General features: G+C 55.3%; 1 protein-coding gene across 2 annotated transcripts in view; it reads right to left on the bottom strand.

Moving 5' to 3' along the window:
* HIP1R (huntingtin interacting protein 1 related) overlaps window positions 1-22,144 on the bottom strand; it is a 72,905-nt gene continuing 50,761 nt past the window's right edge. Inside the window, exons 8-32 of one of the 2 annotated variants that reach the window (XM_038763308.1) lie at window positions 18,431-18,571; window positions 18,151-18,211; window positions 17,718-17,793; window positions 16,766-16,906; window positions 16,332-16,393; window positions 16,094-16,166; window positions 15,248-15,431; window positions 14,459-14,547; window positions 14,043-14,159; window positions 13,625-13,726; window positions 12,857-13,051; window positions 12,498-12,645; window positions 11,906-11,992; window positions 10,945-11,052; window positions 10,130-10,266; window positions 9,519-9,629; window positions 9,122-9,180; window positions 7,355-7,385; window positions 7,177-7,239; window positions 4,790-4,890; window positions 2,441-2,546; window positions 2,151-2,274; window positions 1,267-1,328; window positions 796-1,002; window positions 1-600 (exon numbers count right to left, since the gene is read on the bottom strand). In XM_038763308.1, the coding sequence (XP_038619236.1) occupies window positions 553-600; window positions 796-1,002; window positions 1,267-1,328; window positions 2,151-2,274; window positions 2,441-2,546; window positions 4,790-4,890; window positions 7,177-7,239; window positions 7,355-7,385; window positions 9,122-9,180; window positions 9,519-9,629; window positions 10,130-10,266; window positions 10,945-11,052; window positions 11,906-11,992; window positions 12,498-12,645; window positions 12,857-13,051; window positions 13,625-13,726; window positions 14,043-14,159; window positions 14,459-14,547; window positions 15,248-15,431; window positions 16,094-16,166; window positions 16,332-16,393; window positions 16,766-16,906; window positions 17,718-17,793; window positions 18,151-18,211; window positions 18,431-18,571 (2,633 nt within the window). In that variant the 3' untranslated portion in view covers window positions 1-552. The remainder of the gene's footprint in view (window positions 601-795; window positions 1,003-1,266; window positions 1,329-2,150; window positions 2,275-2,440; window positions 2,547-4,789; window positions 4,891-7,176; window positions 7,240-7,354; window positions 7,386-9,121; window positions 9,181-9,518; window positions 9,630-10,129; window positions 10,267-10,944; window positions 11,053-11,905; window positions 11,993-12,497; window positions 12,646-12,856; window positions 13,052-13,624; window positions 13,727-14,042; window positions 14,160-14,458; window positions 14,548-15,247; window positions 15,432-16,093; window positions 16,167-16,331; window positions 16,394-16,765; window positions 16,907-17,717; window positions 17,794-18,150; window positions 18,212-18,430; window positions 18,572-22,144) is intronic. The other variant, XM_038763309.1, reaches the window with a different exon arrangement.

Here is a 22,144-nt window from a genome sequence, read left to right as displayed (position 1 = left end):
TTTCTCCTCCCCATCCTGGCAGCCAAGATTGTTTAATTTTTGTGACAAAACAGAGTGGTGGAGCCAGTGTCAGGGACGTGGGGGAGTACCCCTATAGCAGCTCCTTACCCCTGAGCTGAATAGAAGAGTGGAGTTAAGAAAAGATTGGCGCGTGGGTTTTAAAAAGACTTGTGTTGCCCAGAGACCCAGCTCCAGTGGACAGTGACCTCGACCTCCCTCAGAAGAGTTCTAGTGCAGACCGGTGCCCGGGCCAGCACCTCTCTTGGCCCGTCTGCTTTCAGGACAAGCTGGCAGGCTGGCAGGGTGGTACCGTGAGCGGCTCCCACCCCACCTGACGACTGGGAAGCAACTGGGGTGCGGAGGTGGGATCCCACCCCGGGAGATAACTGCGCACCAGCAGGATCTGCCTGGCAAGGGTCCCTTGGCCCAACCCCGACTCAGGTCCACCCGCCCAGAGCCCGTTTAAAACCCAGCCCCGGCTTTGGGGTCCCCCCTCCGTGGAGGCCAACTTTCCCGTGCCCGCCAGCCCCGCCTCTCTCGTGCCCGGAGCTCCTAGTAGTTGATGAGATGAGCCTGGTAGACGCCGTCATCCTTGTCGAGCTGCAAAGACAGGAGGAGGGCGAGTGAGACCTGCGGGCGGGGTGAGAGGCCTGCTGGAGCCTCCACGAGCCCGGGGTTAGGGGGCCTTGGCTCTCAGGTCAGAGCCTGGTTCGGGGGGGAGATGAGGGCTCAATGCACTTCGTCTTCACTTTGGGGTGGGGGCCCACTCCTAACCGTGCGTTCCTGCTGCCGCACCTGGTAGTCGGGCTTGGGGCCCACGCTGGGCTTCTGGGCCAGGGGTGGCTTCTTGAGGATGCTGCGTCGGGGCGAGGGGGCCGGGCGGCTCGGCTCCTCATCCTGGGGCTGGTCCAGCACACCCGCCAGCGCGTAGTGCTTCTTGCGCAGTTCCCCCAGCTTCATCCGCTCACTCTCCAGCCTCTTCTCCAGCTCCAGCACTTTCACCTGCCGGGCCGAACCCTCCCTTGGCGTCAGCTCAGCCCCCTCAGCCCCCCTCCCGCACACCTGAGGGTGCCCAGAGGGGAAGGGCTTGCGGCTCCTGTCATTCACCTCCCTTCCCCACTTCCGTCACCCCTGGGTCCTGCAGAGGGGAGAGGGGGCCAGCAAAGCCCGGCCCACAGCCCAAACCTGGAATCTCCTCAGCATGATGAGCCTGGAGTGGGGCCGTGGCCCCGGGAGGACAAGGGGAGAACCATGTGCTCACGGTACCTGCGTTTCCATCTCCTCCTTCTTCAGCTTGATCAGTGACATGCCCGAGAAGTCCATGGTGTCTATGGGGGGCAGAGACACAGAGAGCCCTTACTCCAGTTGGGCAGTGCCATTGCCTCCAGCGAACCCGACCCGGGCCCCTCTGGCCTCTGACCCTATCTAAGTAGCCAGCCTCTGCCCACTTGGCTACTAGGCTACTACCAATCAATCTGTGCATCAGGCAGAAACTCCTCACCCTCGGCTTCAAGGCTGTCCATCACCTCGCCCCCTCCTACCTCCCCTCCCTTCTCTCCTTCTACTGCCCAGCCCGCACCCTCCGCCCCTCTGCCGCTAATCTCCTCACCTTTAGGCCTCGTTCTCACCTGTCCCGCCATCGTCCCCCAAGCCCACGTCCCCCCCCGGGCCTGGAATGCCCTCCCTCTGCCCATCCGCCAAGCTAGCTCTCTTCCTCCCTTCAAGGCCCTACTGAGAGCTCACCTCCTCCAGGAGGCCTTCCCAGACTGAGCCCCTTCCTTCCTCTCCCCCTTGCCCCCCTCTCCATCCCCCCATCTTACCTCCTTCCCTTCCCCACAGCACCTGTATATATGTCTGTACATATTTATCACTCTATTTATTTTACTTGTACATATCTATTCTATTTATTTTGTTAGTATGTTTGGTTTTGTGCTCTGTCTCCCCCTTTTAGACTGTGAGCCCACTGTTGGGTAGGGACTGTCTCTATATGTTGCCAACTTGTACTTCCCAAGCGCTTAGTACAGTGCTCTGCACACAGTAAGCGCTCAATAAATGCGATTGATTGATTGATAGGTCCTGGGGATCCTTGCTTTTCCTCCAACTGGGCTCCTGGGCCCCTCTCCCGCCCCCCATCCTGGAAGGCCCGTCACCTTTGTCTTCAATCTGCTCCTGGCCCGACTTAGTGGAAGCCACCACGTTAGCTGCCATCTCGTTGACGGTGCGGGAGCACTCCTGCAGCTTGCCCAGGTTGCTGCTGTGCTTGTCCGCTTTCACCTGCCAACATCAAGGAGAGATGCCCGGGAAGGAGAGACGCCCGGGAAGTAAGAGTCAGAGACCTGGGCGGGTGGTTTTCCCATCCCTGCTTCCCGGCCCAGCAGGGAGCAGAGGTGGGAAGGGGAGAAGGGAAGGGAAGAGTGGCGGGCTGGCCAGCCGGGCTCACCTTGGAGGCAGCCACCAGCTGCGCGGTGCTGGCGGCGATCTCGTGGGAGCAGACGATGAGCTCCTCGTACTTGCCCGTGTGCAGCACCACCTTGTCTGCAGACTCCCTGAGGGGAAATGGGTCATCATCATCATCATCATCATCATTGAGCGCTTACTGTGTGCAGAGCACTGTACTAAGCACTTGGGAAGTCCAAGTTGGCAACATATAGAGACAGTCCCTACCCAACAGTGGGCTCACAGTCTAAAAGGGTCGTGATGGGGTGGAGGGCCCTGCCGGCCCAGAAGCCCTGCCATCTGACTATAAGCTCGCTGTGAGCAGGGAACACATCTACCTAAAATTATACTGTATTCTCCCAAGCACTTAGTACAGTGCACTGCAACCAGTAAGTGCTCAATGATTGATTAGGTACTGCTGCTACACCCCCCCCCCAGCCCCACCAGCCTAAAGCCCCCCTCAAATGTTGGGTGCTCCGTTCCCCAATCTGGAAAGAGGAGAAAGAGACTGTGAGCCCCACATGGGGCAGGGACTGTGTCCAACCCTATCCACATCAGCGCTTAGGACAGTGACTGGCACATAGTAAGCACTTAAATAATAATAATAATAACAATGATAATTATGGTATTTGTTAAGCGCTTATTATGTGCCAAGCATTGTTCTAAGCGCTGGGGTAGATACAGGGTAATCAGGTTGTCCCACGTGGGGCTCACCCTTTTAATCCCCATTTTACAGATGGGGGGAACTGAGGCACAGAGAAGTAACTTGCCCAAGGTCACACAGCAGACAAGTGGCAGAGCCGGGATTAGAACCCACGTCCTCTGACTCCCAAGCCTGAGCTCTTTCTACTATGAGAACTACTACACCATGGGAAGCAGCGTGGCTCAGTGGAAAGAGCCCGGGCTTTGGAGTCAGAGGTCGAGGGTTCAAATCCCATAATAAATAAATAAATAAATCCCATTAAAAAAAAAAAAATCCCCGCTCCGCCACTTTCATTCAATCGTATTTATTGAGCGCTTACTGTGTGCTGAGCACTGTACTAAGCACTTGGGGAGTACAAGTCGGCAACATATAGAGACGGTCCCTACCCAACAATGGGCTCACAGTCTAGATGTGGCGATGCTTGTCAGCTGTGTGACTTTGGGTAAGTCACTTAACTCCATTGTGCCTCAGTTACCTCATCTGTAAAATGGGGATTAAGATTGTGAGCCCCACATGGGACAGCCTGATCACCTTGTATCCTCCCCAGCGCTTAGAACAGTGCTTTATATATGTATATGTTTGTAAGTATTTATTACTCTATTTATTTTACATGTACATATTTATTCTATTTATTTTATTTTGTTAATATGTTTTGTTTTGTTCTCTGTCTCCCCCTTCTGGACTGTGAGCCCGCTGTTGGGTAGGGACCATCTCTAGATGTTGCCAACTTGTACTTCCCAAGCACTTAGTCCAGTGCTCTGCACACAGTAAGTGCTCAATAAATATGATTGAATGAATGAATGCTTTGCACATAGTAAGTGCTTAACAAATGCCATCATTATTTTATTATTATTATTATTATTACTAAGCCATGCTGCTTCTCTTAATGGCAAAATATAGAGATAAGTAGGTAATAAATAACACAGTAAGCGCTCAATAATAATAATAATAATGTTGGCATTTGTTAAGTGCCTACTATGTGCAAAGCACTGTTCTAAGCGCTGGGGAGGATACAAGGTGATCAGGTTGTCCCACATGGGGCTCACAGTCTTCACCCCCATTTTCCAGATGAGGGAACTGAGGCCCAGAGAAGTCAAGTACCTTGCCCAAAGTCACACAGCTGACAAGTGGCAGAGCTGGGACTCAAACCCATTCGAACCATCTTACCTCCTTCCCTTCCCCACAGCACCTGTATATACATATATATGTTTGTACATATTTATTACTCTATTTATTTATCTTACTTGTACATATCTATTCTATTTATTTTATTTTGTTAGTATGTTTGGTTTTGTTCTCTGTCTCCCCCTTCTAAACTGTGAGCCCGCTGTTGGGTAGGGACCGTCTCTATATGTTGTCAACTTGTACTTCCCAAGCGCTTAGTCCAGTGCTCTGCACACAGTAAGCGCTCAATAAATACGACTGATTGATTGACTGATTGACTGAACCCCCAACCTCCGACTCCCAAGCCCGGGCTCTTTCCCTTGAGCCACGCTGCTTCTCTGGTTTCTCAATCAATAGGATTGAATGACTGAAATCACAGAGTTATTACTCCCAGCTGGCTTGCTGGGTCTCCGGTGGGGGCCGGCCCCGCTCCGCCCCCATCCGACTAGCCATCCGGTAGCCAACTGGTAGCCAGCTGGTCCATACACTAGCTGCGTGGCTCCCCAGCCGACAGCTTTGGATGCAGAGATGAGCCCTTCGGTCCAGCGCGAGTTCTTGGCATAAAATTCCTGCTGCGAAGCCGCCCCCTATAGTGATACAAAGCGGGAAGGCCACCGTCAACCACCGACCCTGCCCTACCCCGGGGCCTAACCCAATCCTCCTCCTCCTCACCCACCCCCCTGGCTCCTGGAGCTCAGAAAACGATTGAATAATAATAATAATAATAATGGCATTTATTAAGCACTTACTATGTGCCAAGCGCTGTTCTAAGCGCTGGGGAGGTTACAAGGTTCTCTGTCTCCCCCTTCTAGACTGTGAGCCCACTGTTGGGTAGGAACTGTCTCTATAAGTTGCCAACTTGGACTTCCCAAGCGCTTAGTACAGTGCTCTGCACATGGTAAGCGCTCAATAAATACGATTGATTGATTGATTGATTGATCAGGTTGTCCCACAGAGGGCTCCCAGTCTTAATCCACATCCGCCAAGCTGGCTCTCTTCCTCCCTTCAAGGCCCTACTGAGAGCTCACCTCCTCCAGGAAGCCTTCCCACACTGAGCCCCCTCCCCATCCCCCCTGCCTTACCTCCTTCCCCTCCCCACAGCACCTGTATAGATGTATATATGTTTGTATGGATTTATTACTCTATTTTACTTGTACATATTTATTCTACTTATTTTATTTTGTTAACATGTTTTGTTTTGTTCTCTGTCTCCCCCTTCTAGACTGTGAGCCCACTGTTGGGTAGGGACCATCTCTATATGCTGCCAACTTGTACTTCCCAAGCGCTTAGTACAGCGCTCAATAAATACGATTGAATGAATGAATGAATGACTAATCCCCATTTTACAGATGAGGGAACTGGGGCACAGAGAAGTGAAGTGACGACTAAAGTCACACAGCTGACAATTGGCTGGGGTTCGAACCCACGACCTCCGACTCCAAAGCCCAGGCTCTTTCCACCAAGCCACGCTGCTACTCAATCAATCGTATTTATTGAGCACTTACTGTGTGCAGAGCACTGGACTAAGCGCTTGAGAAGTACGAGTCGGCAACACATAGAGACGGTCCCTACCCAACAGCGGGCTCACAGTCTACTCGATTTGCACTTGCGATCCCACCTACTGGGAGCCCAGCTGTGGCCAGGGATTCCTGGTCAAAAGGAAACTGCATCCGTGAAGCTCTGCCCAGCCTGGGGGGCAAGGGCGGGCGGTTACGGGAGAGGGTCCTGTGACTGATGCCCCACCCCAGCCGGCCCTCCCCTTCCCCAGGGAAAGGTGACCGGGAGCTTCTCAGGCCCAGGCTGTCCACTTGGGCCGAGCTGGTCATTTTTCAATCAATCGATCAATCAATCAATCGTATTTATTGAGCGCTTACTGTGTGCAGAGCACTGTACTAAGCGCTTGGGAAGTACAAGTTGGCAACATATAGAGACAGTCCCTACCCAACAGTGGGCTCAGGCAGAAACTCCTCACCCTGGGCTACAAGGCTGTCCATCCCCTCGCCCCCTCCTACCTCCCCTCCCTTCTCTCCTTCTCCAGCCCAGCCCACACCCTCCACTCCTCCGCCGCTAACCTCCTCCCCGTTAGGCCTCGTTCTCGCCTGTCCCACCATCGACCCCCGGCCCACGTCATCCCCGGGGCCTGGAATGCCCCCAATCCCTCTGCCCATCCGCCAAGCTAGCTCTCTTCCTCCCTTCAAGGCCCTGCTGAGAGCTCACCTCCTCCAGGAGGCCTTCCCACACTGAGCTCCTTCCTTCCTCTCCCCCTCATCCCCCTCTCCATTCCCCCCATCTTACCTCCTTCCCTTCCCCACAGCACCTGTATATGTCTGTACATATTTATTACTCTATTTATTTTACTTGTACATATCTATTCTATTTATTTTACTTTGTTAGTATGTTTGGTTTTGTTCTCTGCCTCCCCCTTTTAGACTGTGAGCCCACTGTTGGGTAGGGACTGTCTCTATATGTTGCCAATTTGTACTTCCCAAGCGCTTGGTACAGTGCTCTGCACATAGTAAGCGCTCAATAAATACGATTGATGATGATGATAGAAGGGGGAGACAGACAACAAAACCAAACATATTAACAAAATAAATAGAATAGATATGTACAAGTAAAATAAATAGAGTAATAAATATGTACAAACATATATACATATATACAGATATCTACATATATATAGATCTCATCTATCTCACCACCAACAACCCCTCATTCATGTCCTGCCTCTGGCTTGGAACTTCCTCCTTCTTCATATCCGACAGACCATCACTCTTCCTACCTTCAAAGCCTTATTAAAACGGTATCTTTTCCAAGAGGCCTTTCCCAACTTTTCCATCCCGCCCACTCCCCCAGCCCCCTGATGGCTTTACCCGGCCGCTCTCCACGATCTCCTTCTGCAGGCTGGTGGAGGTCATCACCAGGAGCCGGATTGCCTGCCAAGGTCGAGGGTCGTTTTTGCCTCGGGGAGCCCCAACCCTCCCCATCCCCACGGACACCCCATCCCAACAGCCCTGGGCTCGGCTGCCCTATGCTCCCGGCCTAACTCACCTTCATTAGGTCAGTGCAGGAGTTCAGGATCCTGCAAGGAACAGAGAAGTGTGTGTACACGTGTGTGCGCATGCACAGACACACACACACGCACACTAGGACAATGGCTGGAGCCAAGCCATCCACACTCAATGGGAAAACGGGTCCCTAGTCAAATGTGCAAAGCTATGACAGCCCTGAGCTGAAGCATGATGATGAAACACGTCTCCAATCAATCGTATTTATTGAACGCTTACTGTGTGCAGAGCACTGTACTAAGCGCTTGGGAAGTACAAGTTGGCAACATTCACTCATTTATTCATTCACTCAATCGTACTTATTGAGTGCTTACTGTGTGCAGAGCACTGGACTAAGCGCTTGGGAAGTACAAGTTGGTAACATTCACTCATTCATTCATTCATTCAATCGTATTTATTGAGTGCTTACTGTGTGCAGAGCACTGGACTAAGCGCTTGGGAAGTACAAGTTGGCAACATTCACTCATTCATTCATTCAATCATATTTATTGAGCACTTACTGTGTGCAGAGCACTGTACTAAGCACTTGGGAAGTACAAGTTGGTAACATTCACTCATTCATTCATTCACTCAATCGTATTTATTGAGCGCTTACTGTGTGCAGAGCACTGGACTAAGCGCTTGGGAAGTACAAGTTGGCAACATTCACTCATTCATTCATTCAATCGTATTTATTGAGCGCTTACTGTGTGCAGAGCACTGTACTAAGCACTTGGGAAGTACAAGCTGGTAACATTCACTCATTCATTCATTCACTCAATCGTATTTATTGAGCGCTTACTGTGTGCAGAGCACTGGACAAAGCGCTTGGGAAGTCCAAGTCGGCAACATACAGAGACGGTCCCTACCCAACAACGGGCTCACAGTCTAAAAGGGGGAGACAGACAATAAAACAAAACATGTGGATAGGTGTCATCAGAATAAATAGAAGTAAAGCTAGATGCACATCATTAACAAAATAAATAGAATAGTAAACATGCACAAGTAAAATAATAGAGTAATAAATCTGTACAAACATATATACAGGTGCTGTGGGGAGGGGAATGAGGTAGGGCGGGGGGGATGGGGAGGAGGAGAGGAAAGAGGGGGCTCAGTAAGAAGACATGCTTGGTTTGAGCTTGGAGAGGTGGGATTGGAGTCCCTGGCAATCCCCCTGCGGTGGCAAGTAAACCCCAAGAGTGGCAGCTATCATCATCAATCGTATTTATTGAGCGCTTACTATGTGCAGAGCACTGTACTAAGCGCTTGGGAAGTACAAATTGGCAACATAGAGAGACAGTCCCTACCCAACAGTGGGCTCACAGTCTAAAAGGGGGAGACAGAGAACAAAACCAAACATACTAACAAAATAAAATAAATAGAATAGATAGGTACAAATAAAATAGAGTAATAAATATGTACAAACATATACACATATATACAGGTGCTGTGGGGAAGGGAAGGAGGTAAGATGGGGGGGATGGAGAGGGGGACGAGGGGGAGGCAGCTATGAGTTAGGTGGGGCTTTGGGACCCGAGCGAAACAAGGAAACAAGAGCGAGGGCATCCTGCTGCCCAGGAGAGGCAGAAAGCAGCAACCCTGAGAGCCCTAGACCTGCCCAGCACTGCCATGGAGGAAGAGGTGGGGGTGGGGGGTGGGGATGGGAAAGCGGGCAGAGGGAAGGTGTCTGGGGAGCAGGAAAGTCCTGGGGGCCTGGGACTGCTGGCACGGAAGCCCAAGTCCAGCTAGCACTGGGAGACAAGACTCTCACCTCTCATTGACCTCCAGTTTCACCCCTGAGCTGGCATGTCGGGCCTGGTTCATCATTTCCTGGAGACCAAGGAGACGCCAATGGCGGCGGTCAAGGGTGGGGGATGGACCCAGCCCCCATGGAATTTTGCAGGGATTGGGGGTGGGGAAGTAGATGGTGGGAGAGAAGGTGAGGATTGTGACCTTGTTCACCCAGTTGTCCTCTTTTACTTACCCTCCCGCCCCACAACCCCAAGCATCATATCGGTGGTTGTTCCAGACTAGCAGCCAGGTGACAATGGGGATCCTTTATCGGACATCCCAGAAGATCTGGGGGCCTGGCAGGGGGTGTGCCCCAACTCTCCTCCTTCCCTCTCCCCGGCCCAGTCCCCTCCAGTCCCGCTCCCTACGGCTCCCACCTCGATCCGCCGCACGGCATCTTCGATGGCGGCCGACGTGGAGGCCAACTCCTTGTCCACCATGTCGCCGAGCTCCTCCTGCCGCACGTCGAGGCTCTTGGGCCTCAGGTCCTGAGCGGGAAAGGGGGTGGCCGGCAGAATTACAGAAAGGAGCCGGGGTGCATTTACCAGCCGTTCCGGGACAAAGCAATCGCCGCCAGCCAGAGCAGGGTGTCTCCGGGGGATCCCCGGTGACCTCAAGCCTCGGAGGAGCTACCGTCACAAGACGGCGGAGGTCAGGTGGGGATCCAATACTGCCCCGCAGTGAGCCGTCGGACCAGACAATGGTTGGGGCAGGTGGCTCGAGCCCAGCATAAGAACGTGGTGATTCCAGAGGCATCACCTCCTTCCTCCTCTTCCCTTGCCCTCACTATGGAACGGGCTGCCGGAGACACCGGCCTGGTGGACAGCTTCTTTGAACTACATCACCCCTTTCTACTTGAACTCAGACGTGTACCTCCACCCATGGGGCACACCTGGGTCCATGCATGCATGCACATAGTCCCCCCACCCCCTGCCATGAAAACAGCTGCCCCCCACCCCACCCACCCCACCCCACTGTGCTGCCCTACCTGCCCCAGCTGCAGGATGCCCTGGAGGGCCTTTCTTATTGGGCTGGGGTCCGCGCCCTGCAGCAACTGCCGGTCCTTTAGGTCCCCCAGGTAGTCCAGGCTGCAGGCCCCGCAATCCCTGCACGTGTCCAACAGCCCTGAGGGGGAGGGAAAGGCCTCACTGGGTCAGGTACGCCACTTGGTCCGCCCAGGGGCCCAGGCAGGGCAGCGGTGACAGCCCCCACCCCCAGGGCATCTGCCCACTCGAGCGGCCGGGGCACCGGTCAGCCTCCTGTGGCCAATGGGGGGTCGGGGGGAGCCCGGCAAGGCCAGGGATAGTTACTGGCCAAGGCATTTAACCCTCAGGGGGTTGGACAGCATCAGACCACACAGACACGGGGGAGCCATCGGTCTGGACCCGGGCCACAACTCCCGGTTCTTCCCCGTTCGGGATCCTTGATCGTAGGGCTGGCGCTGAAGATCGGGGCCTCAGAGCCAGGCTCTCCCGCCCCATGGGGGTCCTATGGACTGCAGTCCCCAGGGAAGCCACCCAGGAATGACCCCCACCACAGGCCCCCTGCCCGGCTAAGGCTGGGCTGTCGCCTCCCCCACTGTCTGGCTGCCCCCAGCATGCCGCGCTTGTTCTTCTCCAGGAAACCAAGCCCCAGACCTCACCCCAAAGCAGGGGGCCTCTCAGGGTGTGGAACCCAGGAGTTACACCTCCCAGCCCCAAACCAATTCTGTGTCCAATAGGCAGGCCTGGAGGTGGGTAGGGAGGGAACGGAGAACGGGGCCGGGGAGCAGAGGGGTCTCGGGGGAGCGGGGCTGAGACTTACGGTCGGCCTGGTCTGTGGGGGCCAGGTGGGAGGTGGCGCTGCCACTGACGATGGCATCGGCCGTCACGTGTGAGAACTGAGCCAGCGCAGCCACCAGGCCGCTCACATCTGTCCGGCACACGGAACGGGATGGACGGAAGTCAGAGCGCCCGGCTGGGCAGCCGGGGGGCCAGGAGCAGAACCTTTCTCCACGCCACCCACTGAGCTTGGGCTAAGAGTTCTGGTTTGAACAGCCGCTCTCCGCTCTCGGCTGATGGCCCTGAGACCGCCCCGGTCCGCACCAACTCCGCCAGTCCCCAATGGACCCACACAAAGGGGTGGCCTAGGCCACATCCATCTTCCCCCACCTGGTCAGTCAATAATAATAATAATAATAATGGCATTTATTAAGTGCTTACTATGTGCAAAGCACTGTTCTAAGCGCTGGGGAGGTTACAAGGTGATCAGGTTGTCCCACGGGGGGGGGCCGCTTACTATGTGCAAAGCACTGTTCTAAGGGCTGGGGAGGTTACAAGGTGATCAGCTGTCCCACAGGGCGGGGGGGGGGGGGGCTCACAGTCTTCATCCCCATTTTACAGATGAGGGAACTGAGGCCCAGAGAAGTTAAGTGACTTGCCCAAAGTCACACAGCTGACAAATGGCGGAGCTGGGATTTGAACCCAGGACCTCTGACTCCAAAGCCCGGGCTCTTTTCCACTGAGCCACGCTGCTTCTCTATCAATAAATCAGTCAATCAATCAGTGGTATTTATTGAGCACCTACTGTGTGGAGGGCACTGCAGTAAGCGCTTGGGAAAGTACCATAGAGTTGGTAGACATGATCCCTGTCCATAGGGAGCTTAAAGTTTATCGACCTACTCCCGTTCTTCACCCGCCCCCTTCCCAGTGACCGTCACGGTGGTATTCCCAACCCCGTGGGCCAGGCCCCTCCCTCCCCTCCCCAACCCCTCCTTGGCCCTCACCTGTCATGGACCCCACGTACTGTGCATGCCCACTCTCCAAGGTATTCACAGCCTCCAGTGCCACCTGGGCCCGGCTGACCAGGTAATCTGCGGGCACAGCCCCGCCGGGCGAGTCAGAGGGAGGAAGGGCCCATACAGGGCTCCACCCCAGCCAACCCGGCCACCCTCAGCCTTGGGCACCGGGCGGGCCGCTGGGACTACAAGGGCCAGCGGCCCGTGGCCGAAACTGGGCTTATGTGGCAGTGTATCCCCTCCCTTCAGCCCCCCAGCGAGGCGTACGGCTTCGAGTCACTTCAGACCCAGCCCGGGGCCGGGCCACCCTCTGAGAGGGATGGAGGGTGGACGCTGGCCACGGGGGTCCATCAACAGGGGCCGGCGAGCAATGGCCACCACATCTGCTTGAGTTGGACTCCCAGAGCTGCCCATCCCAGGGTTCTGACCATCAGAGTTGAGAAAACCTAAGCTGGTGGTTTTGTGGTCCGGTGGCTTTGAAGCTTATTCCCTCCCACTTGGGCCAGAGCCGGCCCCTCCGTCGCGGCCCAGGCCCCACTCAGACTTGGGCCGGCAGCTTCCCGGGGGGCCCCCTCCCTACCTGGGGAGCAGGTGCAGCGCACGTGCAGGGGGTCGTCCAGCTTGCCCAGCGCGTCCCGCACGATGCTCTCCGCCTCGGCCACGGCCCCCTGCAGCACTGAGAACTGGCCGTCCAAGATCTGCTGCTGCAGCCCCCGCTCCCGGGATTGCTGCGGCGGGGGAGAGCGAGAGCAACAGTTGGCAGCGGCGGGGAGCAACCCCACTCCCCGCCCGTCCTCCCGGAAGCTCCTCTCTCCCCGTGGGAACCAAGGAGGCGGGGGTTCCACTGCTGACATCCCTGCTCCCTGTCCCCAGTCCCGGCTCGGGCCGCTCCGGGACGGTGGAAGGCAGCGGGGGCCGAGAGGGGACCAGGGCTGCTACCTTCTCGGCCAACTTCCCCTGTAGCTCCCCGATCTGGCGGCTGTTACGTTCCTGCTCCCGGTTCAGCAGGGCCTCCTTCTCCTGGACGAGGCTTTGGGCCGAAAGCAGCTCGGCCTCTCGCTGCCGCACGGAGCCGCTCAGGGAGTCCTTCTCCGCCCGCAGGGCGTCCAGCCGGGTGCTCAGCTCCGACCCGCTCTGCGGACACAGCCGGGGGCCGCGGACCATCAGATCCCCACAGTCCCCATGGGGGAGAGCGGGCTGACGAGCAGAGGGGCTGAGCTTCCAGCAGCCCAGATGTCTGTGTGTGTGTGTGCATGTGTTTTGGATGGCAGGGGTTGGGAGCGGAGCTATAGCCAATTTGCTGCTCAGAACTTTGGAGTAGCAGCCCTCGGGAGCGAGGTGCCACCTCCTCGCCCTGGCAGGGGGGTAGGCACAGAGCTGGGGCTGTTGGGCAACCTGCCCGGCGGTGGGAAAGATCAAGCTCAGAGAGTTGGAGCTGAGGTTGACCCCCAGGCCCCACCCAACTAGACTGTGAGCCCGCTGTTGGGCCGGGACCGTCTCTATATGTTGCCAACTTGTACTTCCCAAGTGCTTAGTACAGTGCTCTGCACACAGTAAGCGCTCAATAAATACGATTGAATGAATGAATGAATAAACTAGAGAGTGGCTCAGCCCCAGTTCCGCTCAACTCTTCGGGCTCTGGACTCCCTGGGGACACCGAGCAGCATGTGTGGGACGAGGAAGGAGACCCAGACTTGAGCGCTGTACCTGCTCTGAGTGACTCAAGGTCTCCTGCACTCGGGCCAGCTCGCCCGCCTTGGCTTCCAGCTCTCGCTTCAGCTGGTCCAGCTGGTAGCTCTGGTCCTCCAGCTAGGGCAGAGGAGAGATCAGTAGGAGGCAGCTCTCAGCCCTCGGCCCACCCAGGGTGGTTAGTGGGGGTGGAGCGGGAGCTTCTGCTCAGACCTCTGTCAACTGGCCCTCCCCAAGGGCTGGGAATCCCAGAAGATTGGAATAGCTGGGGGTAGGCGGGAAGAGAAGAAGCCAGAGACAAGGGCCCACCGCTCTGAGACTCTCAGTGACCTGCAGGAGCAGCAGCAGAAGTCAGAGGAGGAGGGTGGCCTCCTCTGAGAGGCCAGGGCTAGAAGCCCTCCTCCCCAAGGTCAGAGGGATCCCCAGCCCCGTTCACCTTCATGTCCGATTCGCGTTTCACTTGCTCCATCTGGAAGGCCAGCTGCTCCTTCACCCGCGCCACCTCCTCCTGGCTCTGCTGCGTCACGCTCAGTTGCTTGGCCGTGTCCGCGTTCTAGCCCCAGGGTGGGGGAGGAGAAGGGGCAATTTTCCCCATCATCATCATCATCTAGAAAGTGCCCCCCTTCCTCTGGATCCCAAAGGCGCCTGGTAAGTCTGCAATCTTGGGGTTGGGGATGGACACGCACCCCTCCCCCCCCCCCAACCCCCCCCATCCCATACTGATGGTAACAGTGGTCCCAGGGCCTAGTGGCTCAGTGGTCCCAGGAGATTCAGGCCTCAGCAGCTCTGTCTCCCTCCCAGCATCCCTTCCGTCTGTGGCCCCGGGGCCTACCCTCTCCGTGGTGCCCATACCTTCCTGAGGAGCTCAGCGTGGGTGTTGATGAGTTCACTGTGCTTCTCCTTCAGCTTGGTGTACCGTACCTCTGTGATACTGGCCTTCCCTGAGGGTGACAGGCACAGATCAGAGGTCATTGCCAGGAAATGCCCCAGGGAAAGTCCTTCCTTCCTCCTTCCCTCCCTTCTTTCCTCCCTCATTTCCTGGAAAGAATCACAAAACCTCCATCACGTCTAGCTCACCGCCAACCTCTCACCCAGGTCTTGCCTCTGGCCCCTCCTCATATCCAACAGACAGTTACTCTCATCACCTTCAAAGCCTCACTGAAGGCACATCTCTCCAAGAGGCCTTCCCTAAGCTCCCCTTCCCTCTTCTCCCACTCCCATCTGCGTCGCCTGACTTGCTCCCTTCTTTCATCCCCCGTCTGAGCCCCACAGCACTTATGTACATATCTGTCATTTTATTTATATTAATGTCAGTTTCCCCCTCTAGACCATAAACTCGTTATGGGCAGAGAATGTGTTTGTTATCCTGTTATGGTGTACTCTCCCAAGTGCTTACTACAGTGCTCTGCACACAGTAAGGGCTTAATCAATACAATGCACTGACTGACAAGAAGAAGGGTCCTTTTCTGGTTTCTCCCTTGCTGCTGCAGACCAGTCCTCCGGGGCAGTCAACCGGAGGGAACAACCAAAGAACCCAGGATGGAGAGCCCCAGGTCTGCCCTGAGAGACAGAGCACCTTTGGTGCACATATGTGGGCATGTGCGGCCTCCCACTGCCCAGGTTCTTTGGGCTGGCACGTACTCTCGGCCTCCACGTAGAGGCCCTGGGCCTGGTCAGCCTCCAGCTTGGCTTTTCTCAGCTGCCCCAGTTCGTCTCTGAGCTGCTCGTTGTCCACCAGGGCCTTCTGCTTCTGCTGGCGCTGTTCCTCCAGCTCCGTCTCCAGCTCATTCACCTGCCCCTTCAGCAGCGTGATGTACCTCTGGGCCTGTCACGGTACAGAGGGTACGGGTACAGCCCTCAGACCCCATGCCAGCCAGCCTCAGGCCTCTCACAGTGCCCACATACCACGGAGGCCCTAAGCCCGGGCCAGGATCCCCAAACAGGGTGGCCCACTTCCCCAAGGCCCGGCTCCCTCGGGCCCCCTCTGTTAGGAATCCTAGACCCCGGTGGTTGGATCCTCTCGGAGGTTACAGCGCTTGTGAACTAGTGGAGCTGGGCTACTGAACCATGAACCGCTGTTCCTGCTCCAAATTCCAATGTGAAAGTGCCAGTAAAATGCCCACAGCCGCGAGCCCAGGGTCAGCATCAGGCCAGGCCACAGAGGGCAGGGCAGGTGGACAGCACTGAGGTCTGTGAAGCCCTCTCCTGCAGTGGTCAGTGGCGGTTGCTCCTCCCTCCCCGCCACGGAGCCTGGGGTGAGGAGCAGGGAAGTCTGAGCTTCCCCAGGGCAGCAGGAAAATTGCCCAAAGAGGTTTCGGAGTCAGAGAAGAGTGCAAAGGTATCCAACTGGGAGATCATAAAAGGGCTTGGGGCTGGTCTGCCAGGGTGAACACATTCAGGTCTCCGTCTCAGGAGGCAGACCTCCCTTCAGGCCCACCCGCCCACTCCCAACCCACCCGACGGACACGCCAGCCCTGAGGGAAGCACCTCCAGTTTGATTTTTTCAAGTTCGTTTCGGAGCATCTCCACCTCCCGCTTCAGGTTCTCGATCTGGAGGTCTCTATGGACAGGTGGGGGAGACACTCAGCCCCAAGGGGCCTCGACCTCTCCCCGTCCCCCAACCCCTTGTCCTGGCCCTTCTCCCCGGCCCCTTGTCTCTGAACTCCCTCCTCCATGCTGTTCCTTCCCTTCCTTCATCCCTCCCCCGGGGCTGGCGAGCTCTCACCTGTCGTCCTTCACGGTGCCATTGGGGGACCCGAAGGCTTGTTCAAAGAGGTCGGCCACCACCTGCTCGGAGCCAAACCCAAATGCCGGGTTCATTCCCTGACCGGCTCCGCTGCTCGGCCTCACCCAAAGGGGAAGGAGAAGGGAGGATCGGAAGCAAGGCCTGATGGAGGATGGCTGACCTTGCACCTCCAGTCTGACCTGAGTCAGAGGCAGAGACCCCTCGGGGGACCCTGAACAACCGAGTGGGCCCCACTTGGTTTGCGCCTCATTGGGTGCTGGGCAAAGCATCCTGTCCGGAGACAAGGAGATATGAGACTTTTCTCTGCCCCCATTTCTAGGATGTTGGCGAGAAGGGGAGCAGGAAGGAGATGGGCAGAAGGAGTGAGGCCAAGGCCGGGACCAGAGAGAGAAGAGGAACGGGGGCTGTCTCACCGGAGGCTCCCCAGCTGCAGGGGCAGTGCTGATCTCAATGAGGTTCTCTGGCTCCTCATCTTCGGGAGCCTCGTCCGGGATCACCACCACTGGCTTGATGTGTTCAGCCAGAGCTGAGGCCCGCAGGAAGTTAGGGGGGCTCTGCAAGGGAGCAGCCCACGCCACTCAGCCATCCATCACCCCTCTCCCCAAGGACCTGAAGAGCAACCCGGCCCGGGGATCCGGGAGGTGGAGCGCGGGAAGAGGGGGGCAAGGGGAAGCCGGGGTCCCTGGGGCTCGGACTCCAAGTCTGAGGGAGGGCCTGAGAGTTGGGTCTGGGGATAGTAAAGCACCATGTGAGGAAAAGGCATCATGTTCTAGAGACCAGAGGAGAAAGGATGTGAAACGGTGATGACCAGAGGGTCACCCACTCAAGCAATTAGGGAGTGGGAGGACAAGCACTGGAAACCCTACAGGGAGAGCTGTTCAGCGTAGGCAGCAAACATCAGCATAAGGCTGGGGCTGGGCTAGGTTGAGGCGACGGCCCAGGGGCCTGGTCAGTAAGAGCCCTAACAGAGGGGATGTGAGGCGAGTCGCTGCCACCAGGATCACTCTCTTCCCTAACCAGAATGAATGAATGAACCTGACGGTGGCTACTACTGGGCAGCAACCGCAGTGGTGGGAGATGAGACTCCCCCTGTATCTTCACCTGCTGACAATGCCCAGGGAAGGCTTGGGATTTGGGGCGGTACAGAGAGGAGGAAAAGGGGCCCTTGAGAGGGAGCCCCCACATCTGGATTGTGCCCTGTGTTCCTCAATAGGAGGAGAGGTGGTTGAGGGGGATGGGGTGGGTAAGAGTGGGCGGTCCCCACTTCCCTGAGTGGGAAAAGCTTTCCGAGTGGGAAAAGGCCTTGGACCATAAAGCAAAGTCCCTGGGTCTGGGCAAGTGGGGCAGAGGGAAAGAGAGGAGTACCTCTGGTAAATGGGGGATCTGGATGAGCCGCTTGAAGTACAGCATGTCTGAGGCCCTTCGGAAGAAGTTTCTGAGGCTGGAGAGAGATTGAGAGAGGGAGGGACGGAGAGAGAGAGGGGGAAGGGACCCCATGGGAAGCGTCAGGGACATCACAGACTGTGAGCCCACTGTTGGGTAGGGATTGTCTCTATATGTTGCCAACTTGTACTTCCCAAGCGCTTAGTACAGTGCTCTGCACACAGTAAGCGCTCAATAAATATGATTGATTGATTGATTGATCACAGGGAGGAGAAATGGACCAGGTTGGGGGAATTCCAGCCCAAGCATCCACTCGAGATCCTGCCGGAAGCTCCACCCTACCCGCCCTCTCCGCTCTGGTCTCACGGCCTCCCCCCATGCTACTTCAACACTCCAAAGCACCACCTTCCTTTACCTGTGGAACTGCTCGTGGAACCGGTCCCGGTGGCCCTGCAGGGTGTCGGCTGTTAGGCCTGCTGGGGGGGTGGGAGGGAGGAGGAGTCAATTGGCCTGGGGGCCTGGGGGTAACAGACATCCTCCCTGGCACCCCCCGAGTCCACACAGTTCTGCCCCAAGCAGAGAGAAAGGGGACTTCAACATTAGTACGGAGCCTTCAGGTGGCCCGGGAGCCGTTCCCGAGCCCAGTGAGGTCCCCAGCAGCCAGGGGAGGCCCGGGCCGGGCCGATACGACTCACAGGAATGGAGCTTGAACAGGAGCTTGACGGTGTAGTGGTACAGGGGGCTGCAATCCTGGATGACCTGGATGAGGGGTGCCAGGCGGCACTGGCCCGAAGACATCTGGGACACGGCGATGGAGGTGTTGAGCTGCCGGAAGACTACAGGGGAAGGGACCCGGGAGAAACAGTCACCGCCTGGCTGGGCAGGGGACCAACTGAAGCACGAAGCCAGGGGCCGCCGGTTCAGCCGCCGTTCTGCCCTGCGCCCCACCTGGCTCTCTCCGATCCCCTTGAGAGGCAGAGTCATACCACACAGCCAGAAGGAGAACCGGGCCCAGGGAAAGTGTGAAGCTCAAATCCATAGATAATCCAAAGACCTCATCTTGGCCCACCTTCTCATCATCATCATCATCATCAATCGTATTTATTGAGCGCTTACTGTGTGCAGAGCACTGTCCTCAGCGCTTGGGAAGTACAAGTTGGCAACATCTAGAGACAGTCCCTACCCAACAGTGGGCTCACAGTCTAAAAGGGGGAGACAGAGAACAAAGCCAAACATACTAACAAAATAAAATAAATAGAATAGATTTGTACAAGTAAAATAAATCAATAGAGTAACACATATGTACAAACATATATACAGGTGCAGTGAGGAAGGGAAGGAGGTAAGATGGGGGCGGATGGAGGTAAGATGGTAACCACTGGTTACCAAGCCACTGGTAACCCGAGCTGAGATCATAATAATAATAATAATTGTGGTATTTATTAATCAATCAATCAATCAATCAATCGTATTTATTGAGCGCTTACTATGTGCAGAGCACTGTACTAAGCGCTTGGGAAGTACAAATTGGCATCACATAGAGACAGTCCCTACCCAACAGTGGGCTCACAGTCTAAAAGGGGGAGACAGACAACAGAACCAAACATACCAATAAAATAAAATAAGTAGGATAGAAATGTACAAGTAAAATAAATAAATAAATAAATAAATAAATAAATAGAGTAATAAATATGTACAACCATATATACATATATACAGGTGCTGTGGGGAAGGGAAGGAGGTAAGACGGGGGGATGGAGAGGGGGACGAGGGGGAGAGGAAAGAAGGGGCTCAGTCTGGGAAGGCCTCCTGGAGGAGGTGAGCTCTCAGCAGGGCCTTGAAGGGAGGAAGAGAGCTAGCTTGGCGGATGGGCAGAGGGAGGGCATTCCAGGCCCGGGGGATGACGTGGGCCGGGGGTCGATGGCGGGACAGGCGAGAGCGAGGTACAGTGAGGAGATTAGTGGTGGAGGAGCGGAGGGTGCGGGCTGGGCTGGAGAAGGAGAGAAGGGAGGTGAGGTAGGAGGGGGCGAGGTGATGGACAGCCTTGAAGCCCAGGGTGAGGAGTTTCTGCCTGATGCGCAGATTGATCGGTAGCCATTGGAGGTTTTTAAGGAGGGGAGTAATATGTCCAGAGCGTTTCTGGACAAAGATAATCCGGGCAGCAGCATGAAGTATGGATTGAAGTGGAGAGAGACACGAGGATGGGAGATCAGAGAGAAGGCTAGTGCAGTAGTCCAGACGGGATAGGATGAGAGCTTGAATAAGCAGGGTAGCAGGTTGGATGGAGAGGAAAGGGCGGATCTTGGCAATGTTGCGGAGCTGAGACCGGCAGGTTTTGGTGACGGCTTGGATGTGAGGGGTGAATGAGAGAGCAGAGTCGAGGATGACACCAAGGTTGCGGGCTTGTGAGATGGGAAGGATGGTAGTGCCGTCAACAGAGATGGGAAAGTCAGGGAGAGGACAAGGTTTGGGAGGGAAGACAAGGAGCTCAGTCTTCGACATGTTGAGCTTTAGGTGGCGGGCGGACATCCAGATGGAGATGTCCTGAAGGCAGGAGGAGATGCGAGCCTGGAGGGAGGGGGGAGAGAGCAGGGGAAGAGATGTAGATCTGGGTGTCATCAGCGTAGAGATGATAGTTGAAGCCGTGGGAGCGAATGAGGTCACCAAGGGAGTGAGTGTATATTGAGAACAGAAGGGGACCAAGCACTGAACCTTGGGGAACCCCCACCGTAAGAGGATGGGAGGGGGAGGAGGAGCCTGCAAAAGAGACTGAGAAAGAACGACCGGAGAGATAAGAGGAGAACCAGGAGAGGACGGAGTCTGTGAAGCCAAGGTCAGATAACGTGTGGAGGAGAAGGGGGTGGTCCACAGTGTCAAAGGCAGCTGAGAGGTCGAGGAGGATTAGGACAGAGTATGAGCCGTTGGATTTGGCAAGCAGGAGGTCATTGGTGACCTTTGAGAGTGCAGTTTCCGTGGAATGAAGGGGACGGAAGCCAGACTGGAGGGGGTCGAGGAGAGAGTTGTTGTTGAGGAATTCTAGGCAGCGCGTGTAGACAACTCGTTCAAGGAGTTTGGAAAGGAATGGTAGGAGGGATATGGGACGATAACTAGAAGGTGAGGTGGGGTCAAGAGAGGGTTTTTTTAGGATGGGAGAGACATGGGCATGTTTGAAGGCAGAGGGGAAGGAACCAGTGGAGAGTGAGCGGTTGAAGATGGAAGTTAAGGAGGGGAGAAGGGATGGAGCGAGAGATTTCATAAGATGAGAGGGAATGGGGTCAGAAGCACAGGTGGCCGGAGTAGCACTTGAGAGGAGAGAGGAGAGTTCCTCTGAGGATACCGCTGGGAAGGATGGGAGAGTAGCAGAGAGTGTTGAGAGCCGGGGGGTTGGAGAAAGGGGGGAAGAGACTTTGGGGAGGTCGGACCTGATGGATTTAATTTTGTTGATGAAGTAGGAGGCCAGATCGTTGGGGGTGAGGGAAGGAGGAGGGGGAGGAACCGGGGGCCTGAGAAGGGAGTTGAATGTACGGAAGAGCTGGCGGGGGTGATGGGCATGGGTGTCAATAAGGGAGGAGAAATAGTTTTGTCTGGCAGAAGAGAGGGCTGAGTTAAGGCAGGAAAGGATAAACTTGAAGTTTATTAAACGCTTACTATGTGCCAGGCATTGTGTAAAATGGCAAATAAGACTCTGAGCCCCAGGTAGGAAAGGGACTGTGTCCAACCCGATTTGCTCGAATTCACCAAAGCACTTAGTACAATGCCTGGCACATAGTAAGCGTTTAACAAATACCACAATTATGGTCAGCTCACCAAGCACCTGTATATATGTATATATGTTCGTACGTATTTATTACTCTATTTATTTTATTTGTACATATTTATTCTATTTATTTTATTTTGTTAATATGTTTTGTTCTGTTTTGTTTGAACTCACATCGGTGGATTCGAGCAAATCGGGTTGGACACAGTTCCTTTCCTACCTGGGGCTCAGAGTCTTATCTGCCATTTTACAAATGAGGTAACTTGAGGCACAGAGACGTGAGGTGACTTGCCCAAGGTCACACAGCAGAAAAGTGGCAGAGCAGGATTAGAACCCCGGACCTTCTGACTCCCAGGCCCTATTCATTCAATCGTATTTATTGAGCGCTTACTGTGTGCAGAGCACTGTACTAAGCGCTTGGGAAGTACAAGTTGGCAACATATAGAGACGGTCCCTACCCAACAGTGGGCTCACAGTCTTGAAGGGGGAGACAGACAACAAAACAAAATAAATTAATTATTAACAAAATAAAATAAATAGAATAAATATGTACAAGTAAAATAAATAAATGAGTAATACATACAAACATATATACATATACACAGGTGCTTGGTGAGCTGACCATAATTGTGGTATTTGTTAAACGCTTACT

The sequence above is a fragment of the Tachyglossus aculeatus genome, chromosome 21 (genome assembly GCF_015852505.1).
Source record: "Tachyglossus aculeatus isolate mTacAcu1 chromosome 21, mTacAcu1.pri, whole genome shotgun sequence".
NCBI classification, from domain to species: domain Eukaryota; kingdom Metazoa; phylum Chordata; class Mammalia; order Monotremata; family Tachyglossidae; genus Tachyglossus; species Tachyglossus aculeatus.
Note: the sequence above shows the minus strand (reverse complement) of the source record. Positions and strands in the feature narration are given on the sequence as shown.